The sequence below is a fragment of the Vidua macroura genome, chromosome 10 (assembly GCF_024509145.1).
Source record: "Vidua macroura isolate BioBank_ID:100142 chromosome 10, ASM2450914v1, whole genome shotgun sequence".
In the NCBI taxonomy this organism is placed as follows: domain Eukaryota; kingdom Metazoa; phylum Chordata; class Aves; order Passeriformes; family Viduidae; genus Vidua; species Vidua macroura.
Window position 1 is genome coordinate 20222963 of NC_071580.1, and position 24059 is coordinate 20247021.

The following is a 24059-nucleotide window of genomic DNA, read 5'->3' on the forward strand; positions in this document are numbered from 1 at the left end:
CTGCTCAAGGTGGTTCAGTATTCCTGAGCCTTGAAGGAGGGGATTGAAGAAAAAAGGCCCAGATCGTTCCTGAAGGCTCTTCAAGCTGCCTTTTGGTTGAAGTGCTCCCTGGGGATCCAGAGCTCATGAGGAATCTAACCATAAGTGCTCCATGCTAGCTGAGTTTCAACTCCCTATAGAAACTAGGCCATGAGCAGAAAGAAGTGCAAAATTCATAGGGCTGGGGAAAAAAAATAAATAAGAGAAAGTCACGCTGCATGAGTCAGTAAGATACAGCTGTCTGCATCAGAATATAGATAATGAGACCTAGGGCAAATTAACATTTGGTTTCTGAAGTTTCTACGCAGCCATCTTATCCTACTAGTTACTTTATATTTAGAAATGACTTGAAATTAGTTAGTAAGACTTAGGAAAGACGTCAAGGGTGCTGGTGTAGGTGAAGAATGTCTGAGCACACAGACTTGTGTCCTATAGCTATAAAGCCACTCTCCTCTGGGCAGAGGGTCCCGGGAAAGGCACCCTGTCCCTCTGCTCGTGCCATCTCTGCCTGGATTCAGCAGCGCCTCTGGCCCGCAGGGTGTGTTACCTTCACGTGTGCGATGCGGTAGTGACAGCCCAGCGCCACCTCCAGGCCTCCTCCCAAAGCGACGCCTTCGATGGCCGCCACCACCGGCTTCTCGCTGCTTTCGATGAGAGACACGATGGGGCCCAGGGCACCTCCGTGTCTCTTCGGAGAGGAAAATCCTCGGATGTCAGCTCCTGAGGGAGTACCAAAAGATTAGGAGGAATTAGTAGGCGAGGAGGTGACTGGAACAATCTTTCCCTCTGTGCCACTGGACTCGGCTGCTCACAGATGCCCAAGCCCTTGCAGAGAGTGCTGCTGGCAGGAGAGTGGTTAACAGGAATCAACCCCTTTTGGGACAACCTTCAAGGAACCCTGGATCTTTGGTCCTTTTCACAGAGCTCCGAGGGAGGCTGAATACAAAAATACGGAGTAACTGTAAGGGCCATGCAGTCACTGCAGAAATTTGCAAACATTCTTGGTGTGATATTGAGCCTGGAATAGTTTAGTGCAAGTTACTACAAACAAGCAATGTAGAACTCCACAGAAATTCCCTCGCTTTTCAGGCTTCTTGATCTGGAGGTCTGTTATTCACCACTGTCCCACCCCAGGTACATTCCATACACTGGACCAGTAAATGGTCCAGAGATTTTACATAAACCAAGCTAGAGAGACTGAGGAAACACCAGGATGTTAGGGAGTTGAGCAGCTGTCCCTCATTTCAGAATGAACAGACCAGCTTACTTCTGACCTATTTCAAGGTCCAGCTTGTCATGTGCCCCATGTCAATTGTGGCGCAGCAAAATAGACAAAACACACTCTCTTGTGGCCATTTCCAGCCAAATCAGGACTTTTGCCAGCAGTGTTATGAAGTAGAGAATCTTCAGATATGATGTGTGGAGAGTGTTTCATCTTTTGTTCAGCCTGTGTTTGATGTCTTACCTGCACTGAATTTCCCATTTTCACCACAAATCATAACAGCTTTCACTGAGGGATCTGCCTCTGCCTTCTTCAGCCCATCCTCTAAAGCCTGGAGAACTGCCAGACTGAAATAAAATAGAGATTCAGTGAGTAGCCATCCAAAACATCCCCCTTCCAAGAGGTCTGTGTTCTGAACACTGAGCAGCCCAGTTAAAATGAGCACCATGTCCAACAGGCAGTCTCCATGCCCGGCTGTTGCCACAGCCTCTCCAGGTGAATCCTGTCCTTAGCCTCCCTCTTACTCCAAGGACAAGCACTCAAACCCAACAGGCTGAGTGCTGACCTGTCAGTCACTGCCTGAAGAACTCATCTTCAGGCTATGACACTGCTGTTTCCACAACAAGCAGCACAGGGAAATGTTCTTCTGAAGATGTCTTTATGAATTAAACATTCAGATTTTCAGGAAAACAGTTTAGCATAATTTAGAAATAATTAATGCTAAACCACTGAAAATCTAAGAACTTTTTGAAAGAAGCTCTAGGGATAGAAAAGTTATCTTTCAAACACCTGACACAGGCTCTGCTGATGTTAATAATGTTTTCATCTTGTGAAGATCTGCACATAGGTCCAGACTTAAACTGGTGTGGGATCCTGTCAAGGGGCATTTGGGCATGAAACACTACACAGAACATGTCTTGACTCAACTGAACAGGTAGCTCTGCAGACACCAGCAGTAAACATGGCCAACAAAGAATTAATGAAGAATTTCAAAATGGATCTGTAGAAGCATAAATAGTGTTTTTTCAAATCAGATATTTAAAAAGTCTGATCCAACTGAATGTCCACTTTGCATTTGCTTCTTTAAAGCTAATTCATGTGTTTGTATGGATGGACTTGGAGAACTTGGAGAAGGTGGTAACCATAGCAATAGTAGGTAAAAATAGAAGCATTAGCACTTTAGTAATAGAAATATTAATACAAAATTTATGTATATATAATTAGATACTAAAATGTACTGATATATGCACATACTGATATTGTTTGTGAGAGACTATTCTGTGTAGAGATGCCTCTGAAACAGAAAATCTGAGCCACAAGCAGTTGAAGGCTGAAGCAATATCCAAGAAGTATCATCCACACTTGCCCAGTCCTTTATAAAAACAGCTTTCCTTTCTAGACCTTCTCCAAACCATGGGCCCAGCTCCACATGTGAGCTTGGTGCTGAGGAAAAGGGATCAGAGCTCTGCTGATGCCCAGTGGAGAGGAGCAGTGTTAATTACACAGAGCTAATAAAAAGGCCTGAGGCACAGTCATCTAGTGCATGTTGCTCTATGGTTAGAGGGCATTTCATCTAAAAAGGAAGATTGTCATGAAGTAGATGAAAAACACATCGTTGTACTCTCGTGTGCAGACATTTTTACAGAGCAATGCTTGCAGAATTCATGTGAGAATCCATAGTCTGCAAAGGGAAACCAGCGAGCCCAAGGAGCTCCCTGTAAGCCAGCTGTGTGAAGGAATCCCAGCCAAGCTCTGCATATTCCTCCTTCAAAATCAAAAATTAAAGACAAACCATTGGCAAAGTCTAACAATCAGCGCTCTTGGCTGAGGAGGACTGTCTAAGAGGATCTCCAGGACCATCTGCTGCCTGTATAAGGCTGTGCTACACAGGAGGGTCAGAGAGAGCCCTGAGAACTGACAGCCAGAGACTGGGAGAAGTGTTATTTTTGGAGAGAGAACAGCCAGTTATGTACCAATTGCCCAATCTAGGCATCAAAGACAACTCTGAAGCATGATGTTAGTAGTGGTTCTTGAAGGCTGAAACTTAAAATGAGAATAATTTGGCCATGCCAAAGTAAAACTGTGAGGTGAGTCAGTAAAGGTCCCTCCACTGCATGTAGGTCCACATAGCAGAATATGAAAACCTTTTAAATTTCATACACGAAATGTGTTTTAATATATTAAAAAATTGTGTTTTATCTCCCTCCCCACTGGCATATCTGTGGTTGCTGCTATTTGAGGAGCACCCACAGGCTACACCCAATGCTTGCTGCTCTTTGAGTTCTGTTTGTGCATCAGTGAAGAGCCAGGCCACAGCAATACCAAAATCACCCAGGGGCTGGGAGACTACAGGGAAAGCCATTAGGAAATGTCATTACACTCTACTAACCATGGGGCAAAGAGGGAGAAAAAATATGTTCCATGATCCAAACAAAGGTGAAGTTACTAATTTGCAACTATTATATAGACAAATGGCACAATTCCATCAGGAACAGACAAAAAGCAATCAGTATTTCTGTGTCTGTTCCGGGCAGATGCAAAATGTCCAGCTAGAAGGGCTGTCTGCAGTAAATGGGAAGGTTCAGGGTTCTATGGAGGAAATCAGTTACAAGCCCTCAGCACTTATAACAATATACTACTACCAAAATAAAAACTAGTCATCAAAGCTGCCACAAAAATCACAGTTTGATCCCTGCTTTGCCTTTATTAACCCAACAGGATTGTTCATGGCAGTGAATAATTTAACTTGGTACTTGCGTAAATATCTCTTCTATTTCCATATAACTTCTTCCCAATTGGATCTTTTGTGGGATAAAAAGGAAGAAAAATCAGACTTTTTGCAGTTTCTTGTTTTCCTAAGATGGAGTGATAAGTTTGCCTTGGATATGTCACAGTCCAACACACAGACTGCACTGCTTTGTCACTCACATGTTATAACTGGCAGTAAAAGATGTAATTTTCAATTAAAGCATCATAGTAAAATATATGACAGTAGAATTATAAAAGTACTCAGGAGAATGCCAGCTTCAAACTGCTAGAGCATTAAAGAAACAAAAAGTCACTGTAATTTTCATAAGTATTTCATTACTGTGACACTGTCATTCATTTAACAGTAACAATGTGAAAATTCTCTCCATGCTTTCCAAGGCTGCATCCCATGCCATGCAGTCAGTTCCACCATGGGTACTATTTTGACTGCAGGAAAAGTGATTCTGCCAAGGTGATTTAGTGTTCCAGGTTTCAGGAACTCAAAACAGATGCTATTAAGGAATAGGTCCACACCAGAGTAAGAGAATATTCTTGGAGATTACCATATCAGGTTGTTTTTATTTTATGGTACTCATTGCAGTGACTAATGTGCTGGATTTGTAACAGGGTTTTACTATTTACCTTAATTATTTCACAATTTAGCTAGAGTTTGTGAATGTGAATTTCTTTCATAAAAAAAAAAAAAAAAAAAAAAAAAAAAAAAAAAAAAAAAAAAAAAAAAGTAATATAAGGGAATCCTGAAAATTTCATTTAAAGAAGTGAGACTCAAATCCAACAGTGGAAAATGCTGTTTATGGAAAACATGCAGGTCTGGTACTTTTCCTTTGTATTTTTCTCAGCTTCTAATATACTTTAAAAACCTGCAAATCCCAACCTGAACAATAACAATGCAGGCTCTCCCATTGTCACAAGCTCCTTTCCCTTTGGATAGCTTCCTGCAGTGTTTTTCTTTGAACTAGCTGCTGGGTGTTACATAATCCCCTATTTGAAATTGAGGACTTGTGTGCTGGAGTTACCTGCTCTGCTCTCCCTTGCTTCAGTGTCAGATCCAGCTGTGTAGTAGCTACTGTCACACATTGTTTTGTGACAAGTTGCTAATACAGCTTTAACAGTCCTGCACATAAATTAAGGCCAGAGCCAGAATGGCATCTTTTGGGTGGAATTTTAGAATAGTTGTTTTAGGGAGCAGATGCTTATTCATCCCAGAATTTTCTCTCTGAATCTCATCCTGGTGAGGTGCTGATCTGTGGGTAATCACATTCTCCCCTCATTGCTACCTGTCTGAAACTGCAGCTTCTTCCATCTCCTTTACATTTTCTGATTTTTAAGGTGATCAGGGTCAGAAGGACAATCCTGGCAGCCAGGGAGAGCCTTTCCCAATCAAACCTATTATGCTGTCACACTTCATAGAATCCCACACATAAGCTGCCCTACTGCATGGCCTCCCCTATCCTCCCTGGAGCTTTTCTGTCCTTGTCAGCTCAAATGTTGAAATACTCCTTGAAGTCCTTCTAATTCACAGTGCCAGCAGGCTGCCTCTGCTGAGAAGGGGTAGTCAGCCCTTCCTTTTGCAAGTCTTGTCTTTCTGCTCCCCCAAACTCCCAGTTCTTTGCATATCTAAATCCCTTCTCTCAATGCCATGGTCTCGTAAATGCAGACCTCTGAATACTAAACTTCTGCAAACCATGAAAAAACCCTCCAAACAAATCAAATTTGGCACATGCCACCTCTGCTGGTGGAGAGAGCGATTAGCTTAAAGGGGAGTCTGTGTGGGAAGCGAATTTGCTGCCAGACTCTCAAGTCAGCACACATTTCTCAGGAAAGCACTGCCCTGCAGGTACCAGCAGAGGATGATGTCAGACAGGAGAAAGCAAATTCCTGCCCACCAGTGGCTTCTAAAGTGCTAATGGCCAATGTGATGGCCCAAGAGGGGGAAATGGATAATGGGGAGAGGTAGGGGAAGCTGGAACACAGCAGCAAAACCTCATCAGTCTTAAAAAGCATTTGTGCCTGCTGTGAAACAAAATTTTCAGGACTGCAGATCATGGCTCCTGTGTGTAACTTTCACTGCTGGCTATCACCTGTGCAATCTAACATTTCCAACAGCACTAACAAACCTGCTCCCTGTGGTCCAGTACAGAAATGTGCAGGAGCAGGAGGAGCACCCAGGGATCAGAGTGTGCTCTACCTTTCCTAGCTGCAGTCACATCTCAGCTAACACCTATCTGATGGCAAGGGTGTGAGAATTACGGATCTCTTTTAAAACAGGTCACTCGAAGTTTCTCATGGTAATTACCTGAGTACGTGAAAATGTTCTTATTCCACTTCTAAACAAGTTGCAACAGAAGAGTGAGCAGTGCCAACTACAATGTAGCTTTTCTACAGAAGAACTTCAGGTTTCATCTCCTTCTTCATGCTCCTCCTTGTCACTGTGAGCTTCTTTTTAACAAACTTTCTCTTTTGTAAGTCAAGCAGAACTGCAGCGAGGTTATTTTTGGCTTGTGAATACAGACTGAATAGACACTGTGGTCACTATTACTGAACAACTACAGCTGCTTAGAAAGGGTTTATGTGCTACTCAGAATAAAGGAACTAAACCCCACAGCTAATGTAAAGTCAAAAGCATGTAAGTCCTTTTCAAGACACATGAAAAACTAAAATTTCAGTGGCTCCTACAGACTGGTGTTTGACTTTGTTTTTCACTGGCTCGTATTTGAGATTGCACGGGGCCCTTCTTTACTAAGATCAGTATTTAGAGGTCGATTCCTTAATCGTTTTTAAAGGCCAAATGAACTGTTTTCTGATAGCCCTGGCTGAGTTTAATCCTGGTGCCAGCTCTGCTTGCTGAACTATGCCTGATATCCACAGAGCCCTTTGCCCTCTCCCCTGTGCACACTTGGATAGCACAGGGATTCGCCAGGCAAGCACTGAGCAGTGCTGGGCAGGCAATCAGACCAGGAAATCTGAGGACTGACTTGTACCAAACAGTGCTGAAGGCACTCCAGGCTGAGCTAGCACTGCTGTGCTATGTCTTGCTGAAGCAGTGTCTTCATGTTTAAAGACTGGAAAGTGATGAGAAATAAGCAAAGTTTTTAAATACCCTCCAGGGGAGATGGCAGAAAGTACGGTTTGCTGAATCTGGCACGTCTCCTGTGAAACTCCCCAGCTAGAAATTATAAGAAAGAGCAGAAATTATGGCAAAGTTCAGCATGTTGTTTGCAAAGCGAGATCCAAGCTACCTCTGAAGGAGGCGCCGGGGCCTCTGCGAGTACTGAGCGGTGTAGAAGTCCCTGCTGAGGCTCTCTGGGGCCGCCCTCCCTCCAGGACTGGAGGGAGCCTCACTTGGAAGGAAATCGGAGAATCCCCCGCCCGCTCACAAGGGGCCCCCAGGCCCGCGCTCCCCGCGGGCTGCCGGCGGTACCTGAGCGCGTTGACCGGCGGGTTGCAGAGCCGGATGACGGCCACGGCCGAGCCCCTCGCGTACTGCGCCATGCCGAGCGCTCCCGCTGTGTCCCCGTGTCCCCGCCGTCCCCGGGCCAGCCCCCGCCGCGCCCCGCCCGCAGCCCGCCCTCACCGCCCGGTCACCGCGGGGCTGGCCCCGGCCCCGGCCTGCAGAGCTGCCTCTGCTGGGGTGGCAAAATGCGCAATATGGAAATTTTTCTTCAGAAATGTTGTTTATTAATGTTTGATCTTTATAACTTTCAAGCCTAATGAACAAGAAAGGAGATTCAATCTGTGAAACAGCGGCTCACAAGCTCTAAGTGATGCCCAGGTTTTGGGAAGAGAAATCCTTTTCAGTAGAATTGCCTTGTTAAGGTCTGGGGCTCCACATGTTTCAGTGATCTCAGTCCTAGGGGAGGTTGACAATGCTTGGGAAGAAGGATGTGTGTGATGTGCCACCGAGAGTGGGCACACCCAATGCAGAACTTGGAGGCCACAAGGACATTTGGCGGAACCCCCAAAATCAGGAAGAAACTGATGAAGCCAACCCAGCAACTGTGCTGAAATCAGCCCCAGCTGGGTAAAAGGTAATTCTGGCAGGGGCAGGTCATGACCAACGACTCACAGACCACTGACCCAAGAAACCACTGACCCAAAAGAAGAGAAAGACTGGGCTAGTTAGCATGAGAAATGAGAGAATCATTAATCAGTAGAAGATAGACCACTAAATAAGAGAATGATGTAACTTACAGCCAATGAACATCAACATCTTCATTTGCTAAAATGTATAAATAGTGAAAAGTTTTGATAGTTGTGCTGGCTTTGTGGATTTGCCACCCAGCCTCCCTTCTGTGCAGAAATGTAAATAAATCAAATACCTTGACTCAGTGTTGGACTGGCATCTTGTACACTGGGTGAAAGAACCTATTCTGGGACAACACTGGGATTTAATGTATGCCCCCAGTCAAGCTCTGTCCCCTTGGTCCCCTTGGGCACCACTTGACACCAGCCCCTCAGCTCAGTACAGTAATGCCACTGTAAAAAGAGCTGAGAGGTAGGGGGGGAAACATAATTTCTAATGTTACAACATGTATTTGTTTGCCTAAAATCTTATTTAAGGGACAGAGAAGATTCTTATCTATACATTGTTATATTCTTATTTATATCTCTATAATCTTTCCTTTATGTCTCTTGGCCTTTAAAAGTCAGTCCCTGGGCAGAATGGCTACAGCTCTTTGCCTGGTCTGGAACAGGTGTACACAATTTTAGAAATTGATTTACATGTACAGAAAGGTCCTTCACTAAAAGCAAGCTTTATTGCTGCTTTTATATAACCTTTATTGTTACAACTGTTGTGGTGGATCACTACAGCTCTTCTGGCATTTATTATAGAATGTTACAAAGCCCCCTAAACTAGTGATAATACTCTGCCATTTGCTTGTAAACAGCATGTTCTGGGAGTTTATAAAAATGGTGTAAATGATGCCTTGGAGGGCTATCTGAATTGAATTTTGAATTTTTGGGTCTGTTGTATTTTTATTAACCAGAATGAAACCAAAAATCACTCTAAGTTATACATTGTGATTATAATTTACAGGTCTGATCTACTTGTTCTTTAATAATACAACTGCTGTGATAAAACAGCCCTATTTCAAGCCCAAATAAACACAGAAGAAAGCAGTGCTTGGGAAAAGAGAGCTCATAGGAAAAGAAAGGAAGAAATTCTACATTGTTATGGGAAAGTTCAGGTAATATTTAAGGTTGTAGGCCTTATGCTTGTCTTTTTTTAACTTTTCCCTTCAAGATGAATGGAGTTTGATAGTGAGAAGAAGAAGAAATGCATTTCAGTGTATACAGCAGAGAAATTTTAAGTCTTGGAAGTTGTGCAATGACCAAGTGCAAAGCCTGAGCTTAAATCCAGCTCCCAAACCAATGGGGAAAGAGAAGTGCGTGGTACAGGCCCCAGTTATGCTTCTGGCTGTGTTTTCCTCTTCCAGCATTGCTGTTTTCACTGCAATCACACCCAAGGCTGTGCAGCATTGCTACATCTGAGCTGATCTTGCACATGGGAGAGGTGCAGGTTGAAGAGCCTGTCAGTGCACTTCACCTTGGCAAAATGTTATCAGGGTGGTCCAGTTTGTTCCTGCAGCTTTTGTGTGGTTCCCCAAGAGTTTGTGCAGGTCTCTGTCAGGCCTGTTGTTCTAAAGCTGTGCAGGGGCTGCCAGGCAGTTCGTGCTTCCCTGGAAAGCAGCTGTGGGCTATGGAGCCACAGGACAAGGTGGCAGCTTTCTCTAGCTCTAGGCCTGCCAAAAGAAAAGACCTCTCACTATTCCAGTCCCTCTGACTACTGGTCTTTTGACCACACACTAGAGGAATTAATGCTCAGAAAATACACCTAGCATCCAGCTCTGGAAAAAAGCTTCTAAGATAGGAATAGCAAATCCTTAGAAACTCCAGTACTAGAAGTGGGAATGAGGGTATTTTTTACCAAAGAACAGATTTCAATGGATGGAAATGTTGTGCTTTGTCTTCTGAAAGTGCCATAGTAGAAAAAAAATATTCCTGCTTCTTTCTGTGCTGGAGCAACACAAATGTGTCAAGTCTCCTATAGCCCCCTGGGATCATCAGCCTGTTCAGGAAGTGCTGAATTATAAAAACAAGTGCTTTATTTATAGGAGCCTCAGCTTAATTTTTATTCCAGTATATCAGTGCTGCAAGGTACTCCAGAAGAAGCACCTTGATTTGCTCTAACCTTATGCACACAAAACAGAAATTCCTGGAAAATGCTTTTTTGACAGCTGCACCCAGAGAGACTGGAAAAGATGAGTGCAGTAATCTCCCAGCTGGAGGAGTAGAGTATTTCTGTGGGAACAACTTCTGGGGAGCATGGAAGGTCTTATCAGCTGTATTGTGCAGTCTGAGTGGAGATTTGTGGTAAAGCCCATGGCCACAGTGCTGAGAGGGGCAGGAACTCTGAAAACTTACTGGTTCTTATCATCAGCTGGTCTAAACTTCAGGGCTGAATTACACCTTGCTGTCGAAATGACAGCCTGGAGGGCCAGCTAAATCCAACAACAAGAACTGTCTTCTGCTTTCCCTTTTACAGCTATGACTTAAAAAAAAAAAAAAAAATTCCCCCTTAAAAATTATCTGTTGTAAAAAGAGTTGTTGAACCTTTGTAATCTTTGGCTGATCCCTTCATGTGCGGTAAAAGCCAATACTGGTAAACATTTGATCACAAAATAATTTTCAGAATCAGAAAATTATTTTGTTATCACACCCTTAGGAGGTGTCCTCTGATAACTTTAGGTTTCTTTTCCAAACTGTCTTTTCCAAACACCCAGCCTCCCAGAGCCTCAGTGCCTCAGGGCTGGCACAGAGAGCTCTCACAAAGGCACAGCTGGAGCAAGTGTGATAACTACAACAACACAGCAAGGCACACTGTGGGCCATGGAACAACATCCTATTGCACAGTTAAAATTTCTGCTGAAGAGCCACAGCTTCTGTCAGCCATGAAGGTTATTTTAGTTTGATGTGATAAAGACATATTTAAAAACCTTTTTGTCCTATCCTACCCTATTTTGGGTATCCTTTGAGGATTTTTTTTTTTTTCTGTAGTAAAAAAGGTTTTCAAATATCTTGGAATCTTTGATTCCTGTTTTGTCTTTTAAAGTAAGGGCATAATTAAATGCATAGTTAACTTTGCCCCTGTTACTACATTTAATAACTTAAAACCTAGTATGCAGGTGGAGAACAGTTGTATACCCAACTCTGCATTCCCCCTTAGAAACAAACAGCTCATTTTTGTTTAAAATGTGTGTGTGCAGGTGTGGAGAGCAGCAACACAGCCCTGTGAGCACAACAGCTGTTAGCATGGAATCATGGACTGGTTTGGGTTGAAAGGGACCTTAGAGCTCATCTCATTCCATGCCCTGCCATGCCAGGGACACCTTCCACTAGACCAGGTTGCTCCAAGCCCTGTCCAACCTGGCCTTGAAGGACTTTTGTTTTATTGAGGCTTTACTCTGCTCCTTGGCTTCTTGAAACCCAGGATTACCCCTCTGAAACTCCCCACTGCATCAAGCCTGGTCTGTATTTCTGTATATTTTAGCATCCAGCCCTGCAAACACAAAGCCATGGACAACTTTGCACACATAAAGCTGGTCTGATAGATAAGTTAGCAATGTTCAAACTCACAGCATTTCCCACTGAGTGGGTTGTCTGTTCAGTATTTATCTCACTCTGTGCCACGCTGGGCATTTTAGATCTAAATTGTCTTAAACAAAAATTGCCATTTCAAAGGTAGAACCACGATTTTTGCCTTCCAGAACAAAGTATGTTGGTTATTTTTAATATTACAAGCCTATCTCATGAATTTTGAGCTCTGATAATTGCGTGGTTTCAAAGCAACACCTCCTGGCAAGCCGTGGTATTGCTTGTGCAGGGAGAAACCTTCCTAGTGGGATGATACATGACAAAGCAGGAATGCTGTGGAGTGATAGAATCCCAGGATGGTTTGAGCTGGAAGGGACCTCAAAGCCCATCTCATTCCCACCTCCTGCCATGGGCAGGGACACCTTCCACTATCCCAGGTTGCTCCACGCCCCATCCAACCTAACCTTGGACATTTGCAGGGCAACCACAGTTACTCTGAGAAACTGTTCCCAGACTATCAGTGGCCTGCAGCAAAAACCTTTCCTTGCTTAGTGTGAAAATCAGGGTGTGATGGATGTGGCTGTTCCAACTTCCACTGGGGAAGCTGGGAGCATGATTCAGAATTCTTTAACATGAGAGCACACAAACACTTAATGCTATCTGACAGGCATTGCTGTGGTTTTCCTTTGTGTGTGTGTGTGTGTGTTTATATCACAGGTGCTGTTCACATTGGACAATATCACCACAAACTGTGCAAGAGCAAAGCCAGCAAAGGATGCTTGCTGTCATGCCTATAAATGGTGAATGGATGTTAGTGCTCATCTTTGCCCTATTAATTTGCTCTCTTTTCCCTATTTCACCATAAAACTGTCTATTTAAGCAGAAAATACAAGCATGAAGGGAAATTCGGAGCAGTTTCAGAAAACTTCTTTAGTGCTCCAAGGATGCCATTCCCTGAGCACTAAATCAACATGGATTTTCTTAGGAGCAACCAAGAATACTACAGAAGACTTGGGAACGCCACAGGACAAAGAACAAGGTGACAGTGCCCTCACTCACAGCATTACACGTGGTTCAAGGTGCTGCTGTGCTGCACTGGCATCCCGTGGAACAATCCAACACCCGGGAACAACGCGAAGAGTTGGATTGAAAGACAATAGGTGATGGCTGTGGAAGGCTGAGATGTGACATAAATGTTCATGTGCTCGCAATAAAACCGACACAAGTGGCTGTGGAGGGATATTTCTGGAAGGAGACAGTAACATTGTCAATGAAGGGGTCAAAAAGATACATGTAATCGATATGTTTTTCTATTCTCCATTCCAGATTCGTTGATGTAGCACTAAAGAAACTGTTTTGTGTCCAGCAGTAAACTACAGTGTTAAGTGTTGGTCAAAGCTTGGCATATTAGTATCTAGTTTGGCCACATAAGACTGTAACCCGGTGTTGAGGGAATTAGCAGGTAATATTAGAATACTGGGGCTGCTGTCACCAAGTACTCGAAAACAGGGTAAACCTCAGATACCGAGTCGTGGTTTGGCCGCCCTTATCGCACTCAGCCACGAGTCCGGTGCTCGTCTGTCTGTGCCGGCCCACGCAGGTGATGCTGCTCCAATTCTCGGCAGCCCTGCCCGGGCCAGCTGGGATTCCTACACACATCCCGCCTGGCCCAGGGCTCGTCGGGAGCACCTAAGGACGGCCCGAGGTGGCCGTCTCGACCAGCCAGCCCCTCACGGGCACGGCCCGAGGGGCTGCGGGTCCGGCCGTCCGCGCTGTGCCCGGCCCCTCACGGGCACGGCCCGAGGCCGCCTCACGCGTTCCCGCCCAAAACCCGCCCGCGCGCCGCCGCAGGCCACACCCACGCCGCATTAGACCACGCCCACGTGCACAACACCCCAGCCCTCAGACCCCGCCCACTCCCCTCAGACCCCCGCCCGTGTCCCAAGACCCCGCCCACGCCCCGGCCCTCTCGCCCACCATCAGACCCCGCCCACACGCCTTAAGTCCCGCCCACGCCCCTCAGACCCCTCCCGTGCTCCTGCGGCTCTCCGCCACGCCCCGTCACCCCACCCACACCGCTCAGGCCCCGCCCCCGCTTTAAAGTCCACCCGCAGCCGGCGCGCTGCCGGAGGTGACGTTACGGGTCCGGCGCGGGGCGGAGCCGGCCGGGGACGCGGAGCTGCGGGAGCGGTCTGCGCAGGTAACGGGCAGCTCGGGGTACGGGCTGTGCAGGGAACGGGGAGCTCGGGATACGGGCTGCGCGGGGAACGGGGAGCTCGGGATACGGGCTGCGCGGGGAACGGGGAGCTCGGGGTACGGGCTGCGCAGGTAACGGGCAGCTCGGGGTACGGGCTGCGCGGGGAACGGGGAGCTCGGGGTACGGGCTGCGCGGGGAACGGGGAGCTCGGGGTACGGCTGCGCGGGGAACGGGGAGCTCGGGGTACGGGCTGCGCGGGGAACGGAGGGCGCAGAGAGCGCGGTGCTCAGGGAACGCCGTGTCTGAGTGACGGAGTGCTGAGGGAATGATGTGCCCCAGGAACGCGGTGCTCGGGGGTGCGGGGTGCTCCGGGAACGCGGTATGCAGGTAACCGGAGTGCTCGGGGGTGCGGGGTGCTCGGGGAATGGGGGTGCTGAGGGGCACGGGACACTCGGGGAAGGGGGTGCCCGGCTTTCGGGGTGCTCAGGAAACTGCGCTCCTGAGGAGCAGTTTGCAGGCGCGGAGCTCTCACGCTTGTATATTTGATATAAAAAAAGGACTTTTTCCAATTTGAGAGAGCGGTCAGAGCCGCCGCCGAGGTGCTGGCGGTGTTGAGGCAGGTGAGCAGTCCCGGGGTGTTATCGCTGCTCTCCGGGCAGCAGGAAGCGTTTCAGTCGGTCGCCAGACAACCTGGAGCGAATCCCGCCGGAGCTAAGCCTGTGGTGTCTGTCCTAATCTTGTCTGGGGGCTGTTGACAGCAACAAAGACCAGCACAAGCTGCAGTGGTTTTGTGCTCTCTCCAGTAAAAAAAAAAAAAAAAAAGAAAAAAAAGAAATGTAGGAGTTTTGATGCTTCTCTCACCTGGCAGAAGTTTGGGAGAGTGGATGGGATGAGTTTAGTGGATGCTTCACTTGGGCTATGTGGCTTAGCCCAGAGAAGTGCAGCTCTTAAGTTAATGAGGAAAGGCAGGGGCTGCAGTGCCAGGACAAGGGGAATGGCGTCCCACTGCCAAAGGGCAGGGATGGACGGGGTATTGGGAAGGAATTCCTCACTGTGAGGGTGCTGAGGCCCTGGCACAGGCTGCCCTGGAAGTGTCAAAGGCCAGGTTGAACAGGGCTTGGAACAACCTGGGATAGTGGAAGGTCTCCCTGCCCATGGCAGGGGCTAGAATGAGGTGAGCTTTAAAATCCCTTCCAATCCAAACCATTCCTCTTTTCTCCTTGTAGGGAAGGGCGCTGCACCGGGCACAGTCTCGTGCTGTGCCTCATTTTTGCTAAATGGATGGCAATTGGGTGTAAGTAACACCTGCAGGTGTAATGCAATGTAAATAAAACCTTTAGATAAAACAGACAGGAACCTGCCTCCTCATTTGAGCTCTGTGGGAATTTTGCTGCTGGAAAATGCTGAGACCTTGCTGTGACTTCACTTGCAGTTATTCTTTTAACCTGTAGTTTTACCTGCTTCAGAGGTAGGTTGCTCTTAATATACTGATCTCATTCTTGAAGCAGAACAGAAAAATAAAGGTAAATACTTTCTGCATTCACTTCAAGATAGAGTGGAGTTGTGATGTGATTGCTCCAAGGAGGCATTTGAGCTGTGAAAGCTTGCATTTTTTGGTAACTGTATGGGTCTGGAAGCATGGAATTTCAGGAACTGGTTTGATATTATATTACTGCTGGAAAGGGGAGCCCTGTGCACCTTTTTTTCCATCCCTTTGCTTGTCTGTTTTCCTTGCTCCTCGAGTGCAGGTGTAAGTGGTGGTGTGGTGGGCTGGATTCACGTGCCAAACCCACTGGCAATTAGCACCATATGGAAATTGAACCCATGGAGTTGTGTGTCTGTGCCTGTGCATCCAGCAGGGAGAGGCAGGCCCACCCATTAGGCAGTGACAGGGATCAAAACCAGTTAAGCTGCTCTTGAAAGTGTTCCCTGAGGCTACACTTTGCTGGACGGTCCTGGTGTTTGTGGTTTGGCTTTTTGGTGGTGTTGTTTTGTTTTGGATTTTTTCTGGGATGAAAACTGTGCACTACTCCTTATTTCAAGATGCTCCTAATACCCTCAGCCTCTTCCTTTCACTTTTTCCCAGCAGAAGTATTTTTGTTTCCTGACAAAATTTCCTTTTGGATTCTGACCAAACTGGTACCTGTGAAGGGTTAGAAATACAGAACTGGGGCATTTTTAGAATGCTGTCTGTGGTGATTTTCACCCAAAACTCCACAGGAATCATTGCTACAACAGATGTTCTTGTTTAGAGAACAAAAACAGTTTTTGCTAAATGTGAAGGTGGGAGTGCTAACAGCAAATAAAGAAATCACAGAGAACAGGTGGATAAAGAATTGAAACAGATGTAGGAAAGGAAGAATTACTCTCTTGCTCACTTTTGGCCTGAATTATATGTTAACAGCTGTTTCTCACAGCAGAAAGCTCTCCAAAAAGATAGAAGGTGAGATTATTGGCAAAAATTTATATCAGGTGCATGCAGAGAATTTTTTTTAATATAAGCACTTTCTTACCCTCACTAAGACTAGGAACAATTAACCTGGAAAAAATCACTTTTGTTTATTGTGTTACTTTAAAGTCTGTGTTAGTACAGCAGGTCATACTTAGTGGTAATTAGTGGAGAATAAATGCTTCTCCTTGTAATGTGCAAGACAGATATAAGCCTTTGTGACATACATTAATGGCTTGATTGCAGTGTTAAAATACTACTTCTGGAACAAATGCTGAATTTCCAGACCTTGGTGTGGTTTGGTTTTAAATGCTTTTTGCAGGGTGGCTCTTGCCCCTGCCTTGAACCTGCCCTGCAGTGTACACCTCCCATTGTTTAGATCTCCTTTCCTGGAAGCATTTTCCTTTAGTTCCCTTATTAAAATTACTTATGCTGGATCTAACTACTGTCCCTGTAGAATTTTTCTTACAAGTTCTCATGAAGAAGATAACTTGCCTGTTATTTTTTTTTGTTAGAAATGGCAGCTTTAATAAGCTTTAATAAATTACTATATCCAATATTTCAGGTGGGTCTCAGCAGTGCAGAGCTCAAGTTAAATATTGACTTGTGTAGAACTTTGGTCTTGAGTAATCCCTGCTGAAGCTGCAGCCAGGAGAAGGGTGTTGTGGCAAAGATAATCACTTTAAACCACCCCCTGCCAAACTGAAGCCACTCTGGCTTTGGGGAGTGGTCCCAGAGGAGGCTCAGAAAACCCCCACAGTGTCCCCATGTCCAGTGCTGGGAGTCTGCATGATGTGAGGAGACAACCATGTCTGTACCTGGCAGTGGTGACAGCCCCAGTGTGTCTCTCTGTAGTGAAATGATGGAATTTGGGGTCTCCCTGGTGGTGCCACGTCTGGTGGTCTGTTCTAATCTTGCTCTTATTTGTATTTCACCATCCCTCGAGCTGGAGGGAATTGTGTGTGCCAGGAGCCCAGCTGGTAGGAGGTCTCTGCTCTGGGACCATGGCTCCTACTACAGAAGGCTCTTTGTGCTTTATAGACACGTGATCCCTAGAAAAAATAAACATTTCTCATTCTTGCAGAGATTTGCTCTCAGATATGAACTAAGCAATAACTGTTTCAGCACTTTCAGCCTGCTCCATCCGTCTTTCCTTGTTTTGTGAACTTTTTACAAAAGTCTAAAATCTGCTTGTTAAACTTCATTGGAAATAGAGTTCCTCTGGGACTGACAAGATAAATTTTGTTCTTGTTGATGTGGCATGTATCATTCTTGACTGCTTTGCTGTGGGGAGCTCAGCAAGCAACATAGAGCTGTATATTAAAGAAAACTAATTTTTCCCTAGCTAAGAGGCTTTACAAGAGGTGGTAGGCATCTTAGATTTTATTTGCTCGTGGGGAACAGGAATTTCAAACTAATCAGAAGGTTTTAGCAAAAAAAAAAAAGAACATCCAGTCATCTATGGTGCTTTAGGTAAAAGAATTTTGCCATGCTTTAATAGTAAAATATTTTGAGCTGTTTATACCTGGGGGAATAAGTTATTTTATATCTGTGGTAAGTCTGTTTTCTGTCAGAATCTGGTTCTAGGAAGATTTTTCTCCTGTGTTATTGGAAGAAGGTTGGGTATGTCATGTGTCAACTTTGTTTACTATAAACTGAGGTTTCGATGGAAGAAACATTTTGTTTTAGATGCAGGATTGGGTTGATGACTCCTGCTTTTTAATGTTTTATTTTTGAAACCATTTCCTTAAGTGTGATGGGTGTGAACTGAAGACCCTGTAGAGTAAAAAGTGGCTCGAGTTTTTAGCATTCCTGTCAACTTTCTCCACTTTGTGAATGCAGTGTAGCAGTGTGACTCACTGTCAGGTGTGTGTCACGGATGTGTGGCTGTCTGGTGTGATTGAGGTCAAGGTTTAGGCTGAGCTCCAGATGGTGGCCAGAGGATTACTTTGAGAGCTAATTACAAGGCTTCTTTGTGTAAGTCTGAATAGTTACATCACAAAGATATTCTTTAATGATTCATCAGGCAGTTTAGTGGGGGAAATAGCCCACAAGTTTTTACCTTTCTGATGAGGTGTGTTTTGCCCTTAGCCTGCCTGGCTCGTGTTGAGCTGTACCCCAGCACTTGCAGGCTGCTTTAATGGGCATTCACTTTCTGACTCTGCCAATGGGATCTCTGGCATCTCTGAACTCGGGATGTCTCTTTCTCTGCATGTGTGGCCTACATTTCTCCTCGCATCCACCTCCAGAGCAGGCAAGCTGCTGTGGTGCAGGCTGTGAACAAAGGCCTCTGCCTGTGGTTTATTCAGGCGTGGACTCCCTTGACTGAGGAGAGGCTATTTCTGGAGTTCCCTTGGGGAGAAGGTGGTCAGGAATCCAACCTTGGAGCCAAGCAGAGGGGAGTGCAGCAGTGTCAGCTTTGGTCACTGTGCTGGGTCAGCTGCTGGTGGTAGTTCTGTCAGAGAGGATCCTGTCTCCGGCAGAAGGGTGGTAGCGAGGTCACCCGACAGCAAAGTGCTGAGAAAACATTCATTTTACTCCATTGGTTTGTTACTGTTGCCAGGAAACACCTTGTCCACATTTCAGAGACTTGTGTATTTTGGTTGCTTCTATCTTAGCTCAACAGATTTGCCCTACAACTCATGGATAAAGGGCATTGTCCCCAGCACCCATATCTGGATCAGTGTGCCAGCCTGTCTTGTGAGGTCGCATTGTCACTCTCTTAGCTGGTGCCACTACAGTTGTGACCTTTGGCCTGTGGCAGGATGGCTCCGTGCTAAGGGGGATGACATTTCCTTGCAATGTTATCCTTCCCTGTGTCTGGGCTACTCAGGTATCCCTCAAAGAGGAGTATCCCACTGATGCTGTGTACCCAGTGCTGCTGCTGCCTTAAGGTCAGCCTGACACCTCCATGTTGGTGGAGGAAAGAGAGTGCTGGGCTCTCATGCTGGTGGTGCCATGGACCTCAGCAGGTGGCAGATGGATAGCTGAGTTTTCACAGAATCATTTGTTTTCTATCTCTTTTCCTTACAACCTGGACACTAAAGTTTGCCGTGTTGCTTGGTGGCACTGGGACACCACTTTGGGAATAAGAACGTTTAGCAGTTGCTGTAGCTGTAGGGTTGCTGGAAGGACTCCTGTGTCCCCGAGCACAGGTCAGTGTGTCATATACCTGACACAGAGCACTGTGACATCCCAGGTTCCCTTACAAACAGAGCTCTTCTTTAATGGGTTATTTACATTCCCCAAGGCACAGTGTCCTGTAGTTTCAATGTGCTTGTCTGTCTGTACTGGGAGGAAATATTGGTGCTGGTTAACTGATTTAGTGTGTTCTCATGGATAGAGTTTCCTCCTCCAGCCTGGTGGGCAGAACAAGGGTGCTGGCTGTAACCTACAAGTATTATTTTTGTGTTCAGTCATCCACTGCATGTTCCTGCAGGCAGGAGCTCTCTGGGCAGAGATAATCCAAACTATTGATGTGCTCTGTGTAGTGCAGTCAAGTTGAGGAGCTCAGTGGACTGACCAAATGGGCAGTTGATAGAGCACATACCTGTGTAGAAGCCTCCTAGTGCTCAGAGCCTTAGGGAATGTTTGCACAGTCATTTTTTACCGTGTCTAGGGCCATGATGTACTGTCTGCAACAGAAAGTCATCATGATGTGTCTTGAGAGGTAAAAGGATTTGTATGGGTTTTCCTTTCCTTTGTCAGAGAATAGCTGACCTTGGGGCCAGCCATGAGCTGGCTGCTTTTCTGTGTTTCTGAACACACTGAAGTAGCAAAGATCAGACACCTGGAATCCATGTGAGCAGGTCCCTTTTCAGTACCCAGATTACCTTCAAGTCTCTCTTTGCCTTAATTTCCAAAATAATTCAGTTCTCCTTTAAAAAATCTAAACCTAAGCCCTGGCTTCCTGTTTCATGGAGTGGGAGGCTATTGTGTGCCTGACCTCAGACTGGCTGCTGCTCAAGGTTCTGCAACATGTGATGCCTGGTGTTGCATCAGGTGGTGGATGGGGGATTTTGTTGATCCCTCTTGGCCAAGGCATCCTTGAACCTTCTATTCTGAGAAGCCCATATGGTTGCAGGACTGCAAGAAACACAAACTTCAGTGTTGCGTCCCATGTGCTGGTTCTGGGAAGCTGTTGACAATTACAACAGCCCTCACTTCTCCAGACTGTCACTGGAACCAGGAAAGGTGGTGGTAAAGAACCTGCTCAGCCTCTTTGAGCTCAATGAGCTCAGTGTTTTCTTTAGAGGTCATTTCATACTCCTTCATTTCCCTTCTTCCCCTGTAAGTCATGCTTTTTCCAAGGTTATTCCCTACGATTTCATTTCCTTCTTTTTGCTGAAACCTCACATCTCCAAGAAGGTGGTGCTAGGTAGGCCACACTTATTTTTCCATAATTAGAGGATTAAATCTTCCAGACATTCTTTGAAGCCACTGAGAGGGCAAGGAAATTGCCAGTCACCTGGAGGTCCATTAGGGACTCTTAGGGGCTTGCTTATTCTCTGTGTGCTGAGTGATATTTCTTGTCCTCCTTTTTCTCAGGCTAACTCAGATTATGCTGATAGCATTAGTGAAGAACGATTCCAAGTCTGATGTCACTCTACAGCAAAACCTTGGAGGTTTGTTGAGACACTCCCCAGGCACTGGGACTTTGCAGAGTAACCTAGGAATGAAACTGCATTTTGTGGAGCAAAATGTACTGAGAGTGGTGTTTGCAGGAGGGACTGATGCTTGTGTTTGAGAGAGCTGAAAGAAGGAGCTCCAAGCAGAGCTCTACACACACCTGCATGTGTGGAGTCACCTAAAGTTCAGGAGAGCTGCTTTTTAAGCACTTTTCTTTAATCCTTGTTGTCTGTGTGACACTCTGCTCTTCCCTTTGTAATTCTTCCAGCAGCAAGTTGACAAGGACTGTGAGTTTGGGATATGTGTAAAACCTCTATACCTGTGAGCTTGCAAAGAGGTGTGGGACTTATCCTGCAGATATTCCCAAAAGGAGAAAAACTCTTGGGGATACTTAGCATCTCCAGCAGTGAAGTGTGAAAGTGCAAATGGACAGTAGATACTGAGCTGTAATTATTGGGAAGCAGGAGTCTTTTCTAGGCTAGTGGGAATGTTCAGAGTGTGACCTGAGTAATCTGAAAGAGTTGAAGGGTTTCACTGCCTCGAGCAACTTTGTGACTCTTTCACAGACGCTTCCAAAAGGACACAACATCGATAACGGGAACTGCGGGATGCGCCACGCTGAAATTTTATCTGCCTAAGTAGCTGCTAGTCCAATTCCATTAATGTTTGCATATTTAATAAACTTCTAATGTGGGTTTTTAATGAGTTGGCAGTTATCTCTGAACACCCAGCAGCAGCAGTCTCAGAGTTTAGGTGGCTCTCAATTGGAGATTTCTCTCGCTTAGAAGGCATGTGGCCTTTCCTTGGGCAGTCAGCACTTGGCAGGCTCTGGAATACTTTGATTTGGTTTGTATTGATGTACATCAACAGTGAATTTTTAATTTGAATGGAGCCCTAGGGTTAAGTTTTTGGGGGAGGCATCTTTTTAGAAAGCCGGATGTAAGAGAAGTGACCTTGGTTATTCTCGTAACACACCATTTAGCTACTTGGGATGTTTCTTGCTAGTGATCTAATTATTTTGGCTGCAAAATGGGATTGCCAGGGAAATTGCTTCTAATGTGGCATTTGCTCATTTACACTCCCAGTGTTTTTACTTTGCCTTTTCAGCCTAATTTTGCAAACATATGTCCAACTCCTCCTAGTCCCAAACAGGGTGAGAAGTGCCCTGGTTGTGCTGCACAGTTGGACCCAAGTGTCTGTGGTGAGGAGAAGGAAGGTAATCTGTCATCAAGGGAATTGTATCAAAATTCAGTGGAACAGTTCAGTATTTATGTTTTTGAGATAAACCTGAGTGTAGTAAATATATGTCAGTATGTCAGATATAGCAGGCAAGGTGAAAAGGGACTTTTGATAACACGGTGTAATTCTCAGTTCTGGCACCAGTATGACTTTAAATAAGTCCCTTGCCCATTCCCAATCAGGATGAATTCAGTCAGGATGAATTCTCAGTATGCTACTGTGGATGGTAGATGTGTAAGCTGTGAGGGTGGCAAGGGTGAGGAAATAATTCCTTACAGCCTTCTTTGAGATAAGAGAGCAGTAATTCAGCGACTGGATCATCAGATGGGTTTCAGGTGACCTTTCAGTGGGCTTGGTAAAAAGCAGGACAAATTTAGTGTTTATCTGAGCTGTGTTTTAAGTTGAAGTTCTTTTTATATCTCTAGAACACCAAATTGGGAGGAACAGCAAAGAGAATAAGGGACAAAAACCGATGGACCATTACATCTTCCGAAATGAGCCTTTTCACACTTTCCTACTGGAAAATAACATGTCCTGAAGGTGAGTAGGTTTTGTATGTGACAGATGAGCTGCCTGATGTCTTGGGCCTTAATCAAAGGTGGATCCACCCTCATTCCAGCTTGGCCTGACACTGCCTCTCTGGGCTGGCACAACCCATGGAAACTTGCTTGTGAAAATGTGTATTTTATCACCAGGAGAAACAGGGAGGAAGCAGGGAATATTTTCCACTAATGAATTATCATTGATTTAGAAGCCTTTGAAAAAGCTGGAGTGCTTAGTGAAAGAGATGAGCCATTGGGAACACGGATATTTTCTGGTGAGTGAGAAAATGTAGGTGTTTTATTTGCTGCATTAGAAAGTTAAGCTTGTAAGACAAACTTTGGTTTAGTTTGACAAGGGTATTAAATTACATAAAGCATTTTCAAGTTTTGTTCCAGTTGTACCTCAAATGATATTTTCAGTGCTCAGAAGAGCTGAAGAGTGCTTGCTATCAAAGATGATAAAGTAATTTCCCCAAAGTAAAGAACATAATGCTTGAATGAAATTAAATCAGAATTGTATTTTGTAGAGTTTGTGATATCTTTTATGTTATTTTTGTACTCAGCCCCTTAGGGCTGTAGGCAGTGACTGTACAGTTTTGTTTTAAAATCCTTTAGTAACAGAAATCAAAATGGGAAATGTTACATAAGTCCTGCACTCAACATTGAAATAAAACCAGCATTTCTGAGACAATGAAGGTTTAAAATACCTTGGTTTAGACTTTACTCTCACTTTAATAAATAACATATAAAAAGAAGCCATGAGCTATGTAGGCCTAAGCTTGCCCACTTAGCAGCATTAATTCTTTTTTTTTTTTTAATTAAATTTGCCTTTCTGATGGCTACTTTGTTAATATTTTTTTTCTGTTTTTTTTTGGCATGAGCCATCTAAGAGCTCTGAACTCAAAGACAATAGTGGAGTGTAAAGGGTGAAAAATAGGTGGTTGTCAGTTGTCATTCTGCCTGCACAGAAATTGCTTGAAAATGTTCAGCACTGGTGTCACAGGCCTTTTGTACATAATTGCTTTTCCATGTGAGGAAAAAATCCCAATAGAAGGTCAGCCTAGAGTGAACTCTTCATGTGCTTTTATAGATTTGAAGCTTATTAGCCATGTGAGTTCCTTGAACATTTGTATATTTGGTAGCAGCAGAGCCTCTCAGGAATGTAGGACTTGTCAGGTACAAGAGGACGTAGTGTCAGGGATTTTACTTGTTGAGGAAGAAAAGTCTTGTAGCTGGAGAGAAAAATACTGTTCACATTCATTGGTGCTCTTTGGTGTCTGGTATGATCTGCACAGTTCTGCATAAAAGGATGGAAGCCTGAAAGCCCCAAAGCAAAAGGTGTGACTGAGTTCTAAAAGCTCTCCTGTTGTTCCTAAG

General features: G+C 45.1%; 2 protein-coding genes across 12 annotated transcripts in view; one reads left to right on the forward strand and one right to left on the reverse strand.

Moving 5' to 3' along the window:
• Positions 1–13425, reverse strand: part of EHHADH (enoyl-CoA hydratase and 3-hydroxyacyl CoA dehydrogenase) — a 29401-nt gene extending 15976 nt beyond the window's left edge. The window contains exons 1-3 of one of the 2 annotated variants that reach the window (XM_053986749.1): positions 13152–13425; positions 1505–1608; positions 587–759 (exon numbers count right to left, since the gene is read on the reverse strand). In XM_053986749.1, the coding sequence (XP_053842724.1) occupies positions 587–759; positions 1505–1608; positions 13152–13285 (411 nt within the window). In that variant the 5' untranslated portion in view covers positions 13286–13425. Of the gene's footprint in view, positions 1–586; positions 760–1504; positions 1609–7451; positions 7542–13151 lie in introns of those variants that run through there. The other variant, XM_053986750.1, reaches the window with a different exon arrangement.
• A 176-nt stretch (positions 13426–13601) lies between these two features.
• The window catches only part of MAP3K13 (mitogen-activated protein kinase kinase kinase 13), a 69926-nt gene continuing 59468 nt past the window's right edge, over positions 13602–24059 (forward strand). For 4 of the 10 annotated variants that reach the window (XM_053985949.1, XM_053985944.1, XM_053985954.1 and 1 more), the window contains exons 1-2: positions 13602–13826; positions 22566–22680. The gene's annotated coding sequence lies outside the window, so the exon portion shown is untranslated. Of the gene's footprint in view, positions 13827–13903; positions 13972–22040; positions 22118–22565; positions 22681–22835; positions 22958–24059 lie in introns of those variants that run through there. The other 6 variants (XM_053985947.1, XM_053985950.1, XM_053985953.1 and 3 more) reach the window with 6 other exon arrangements.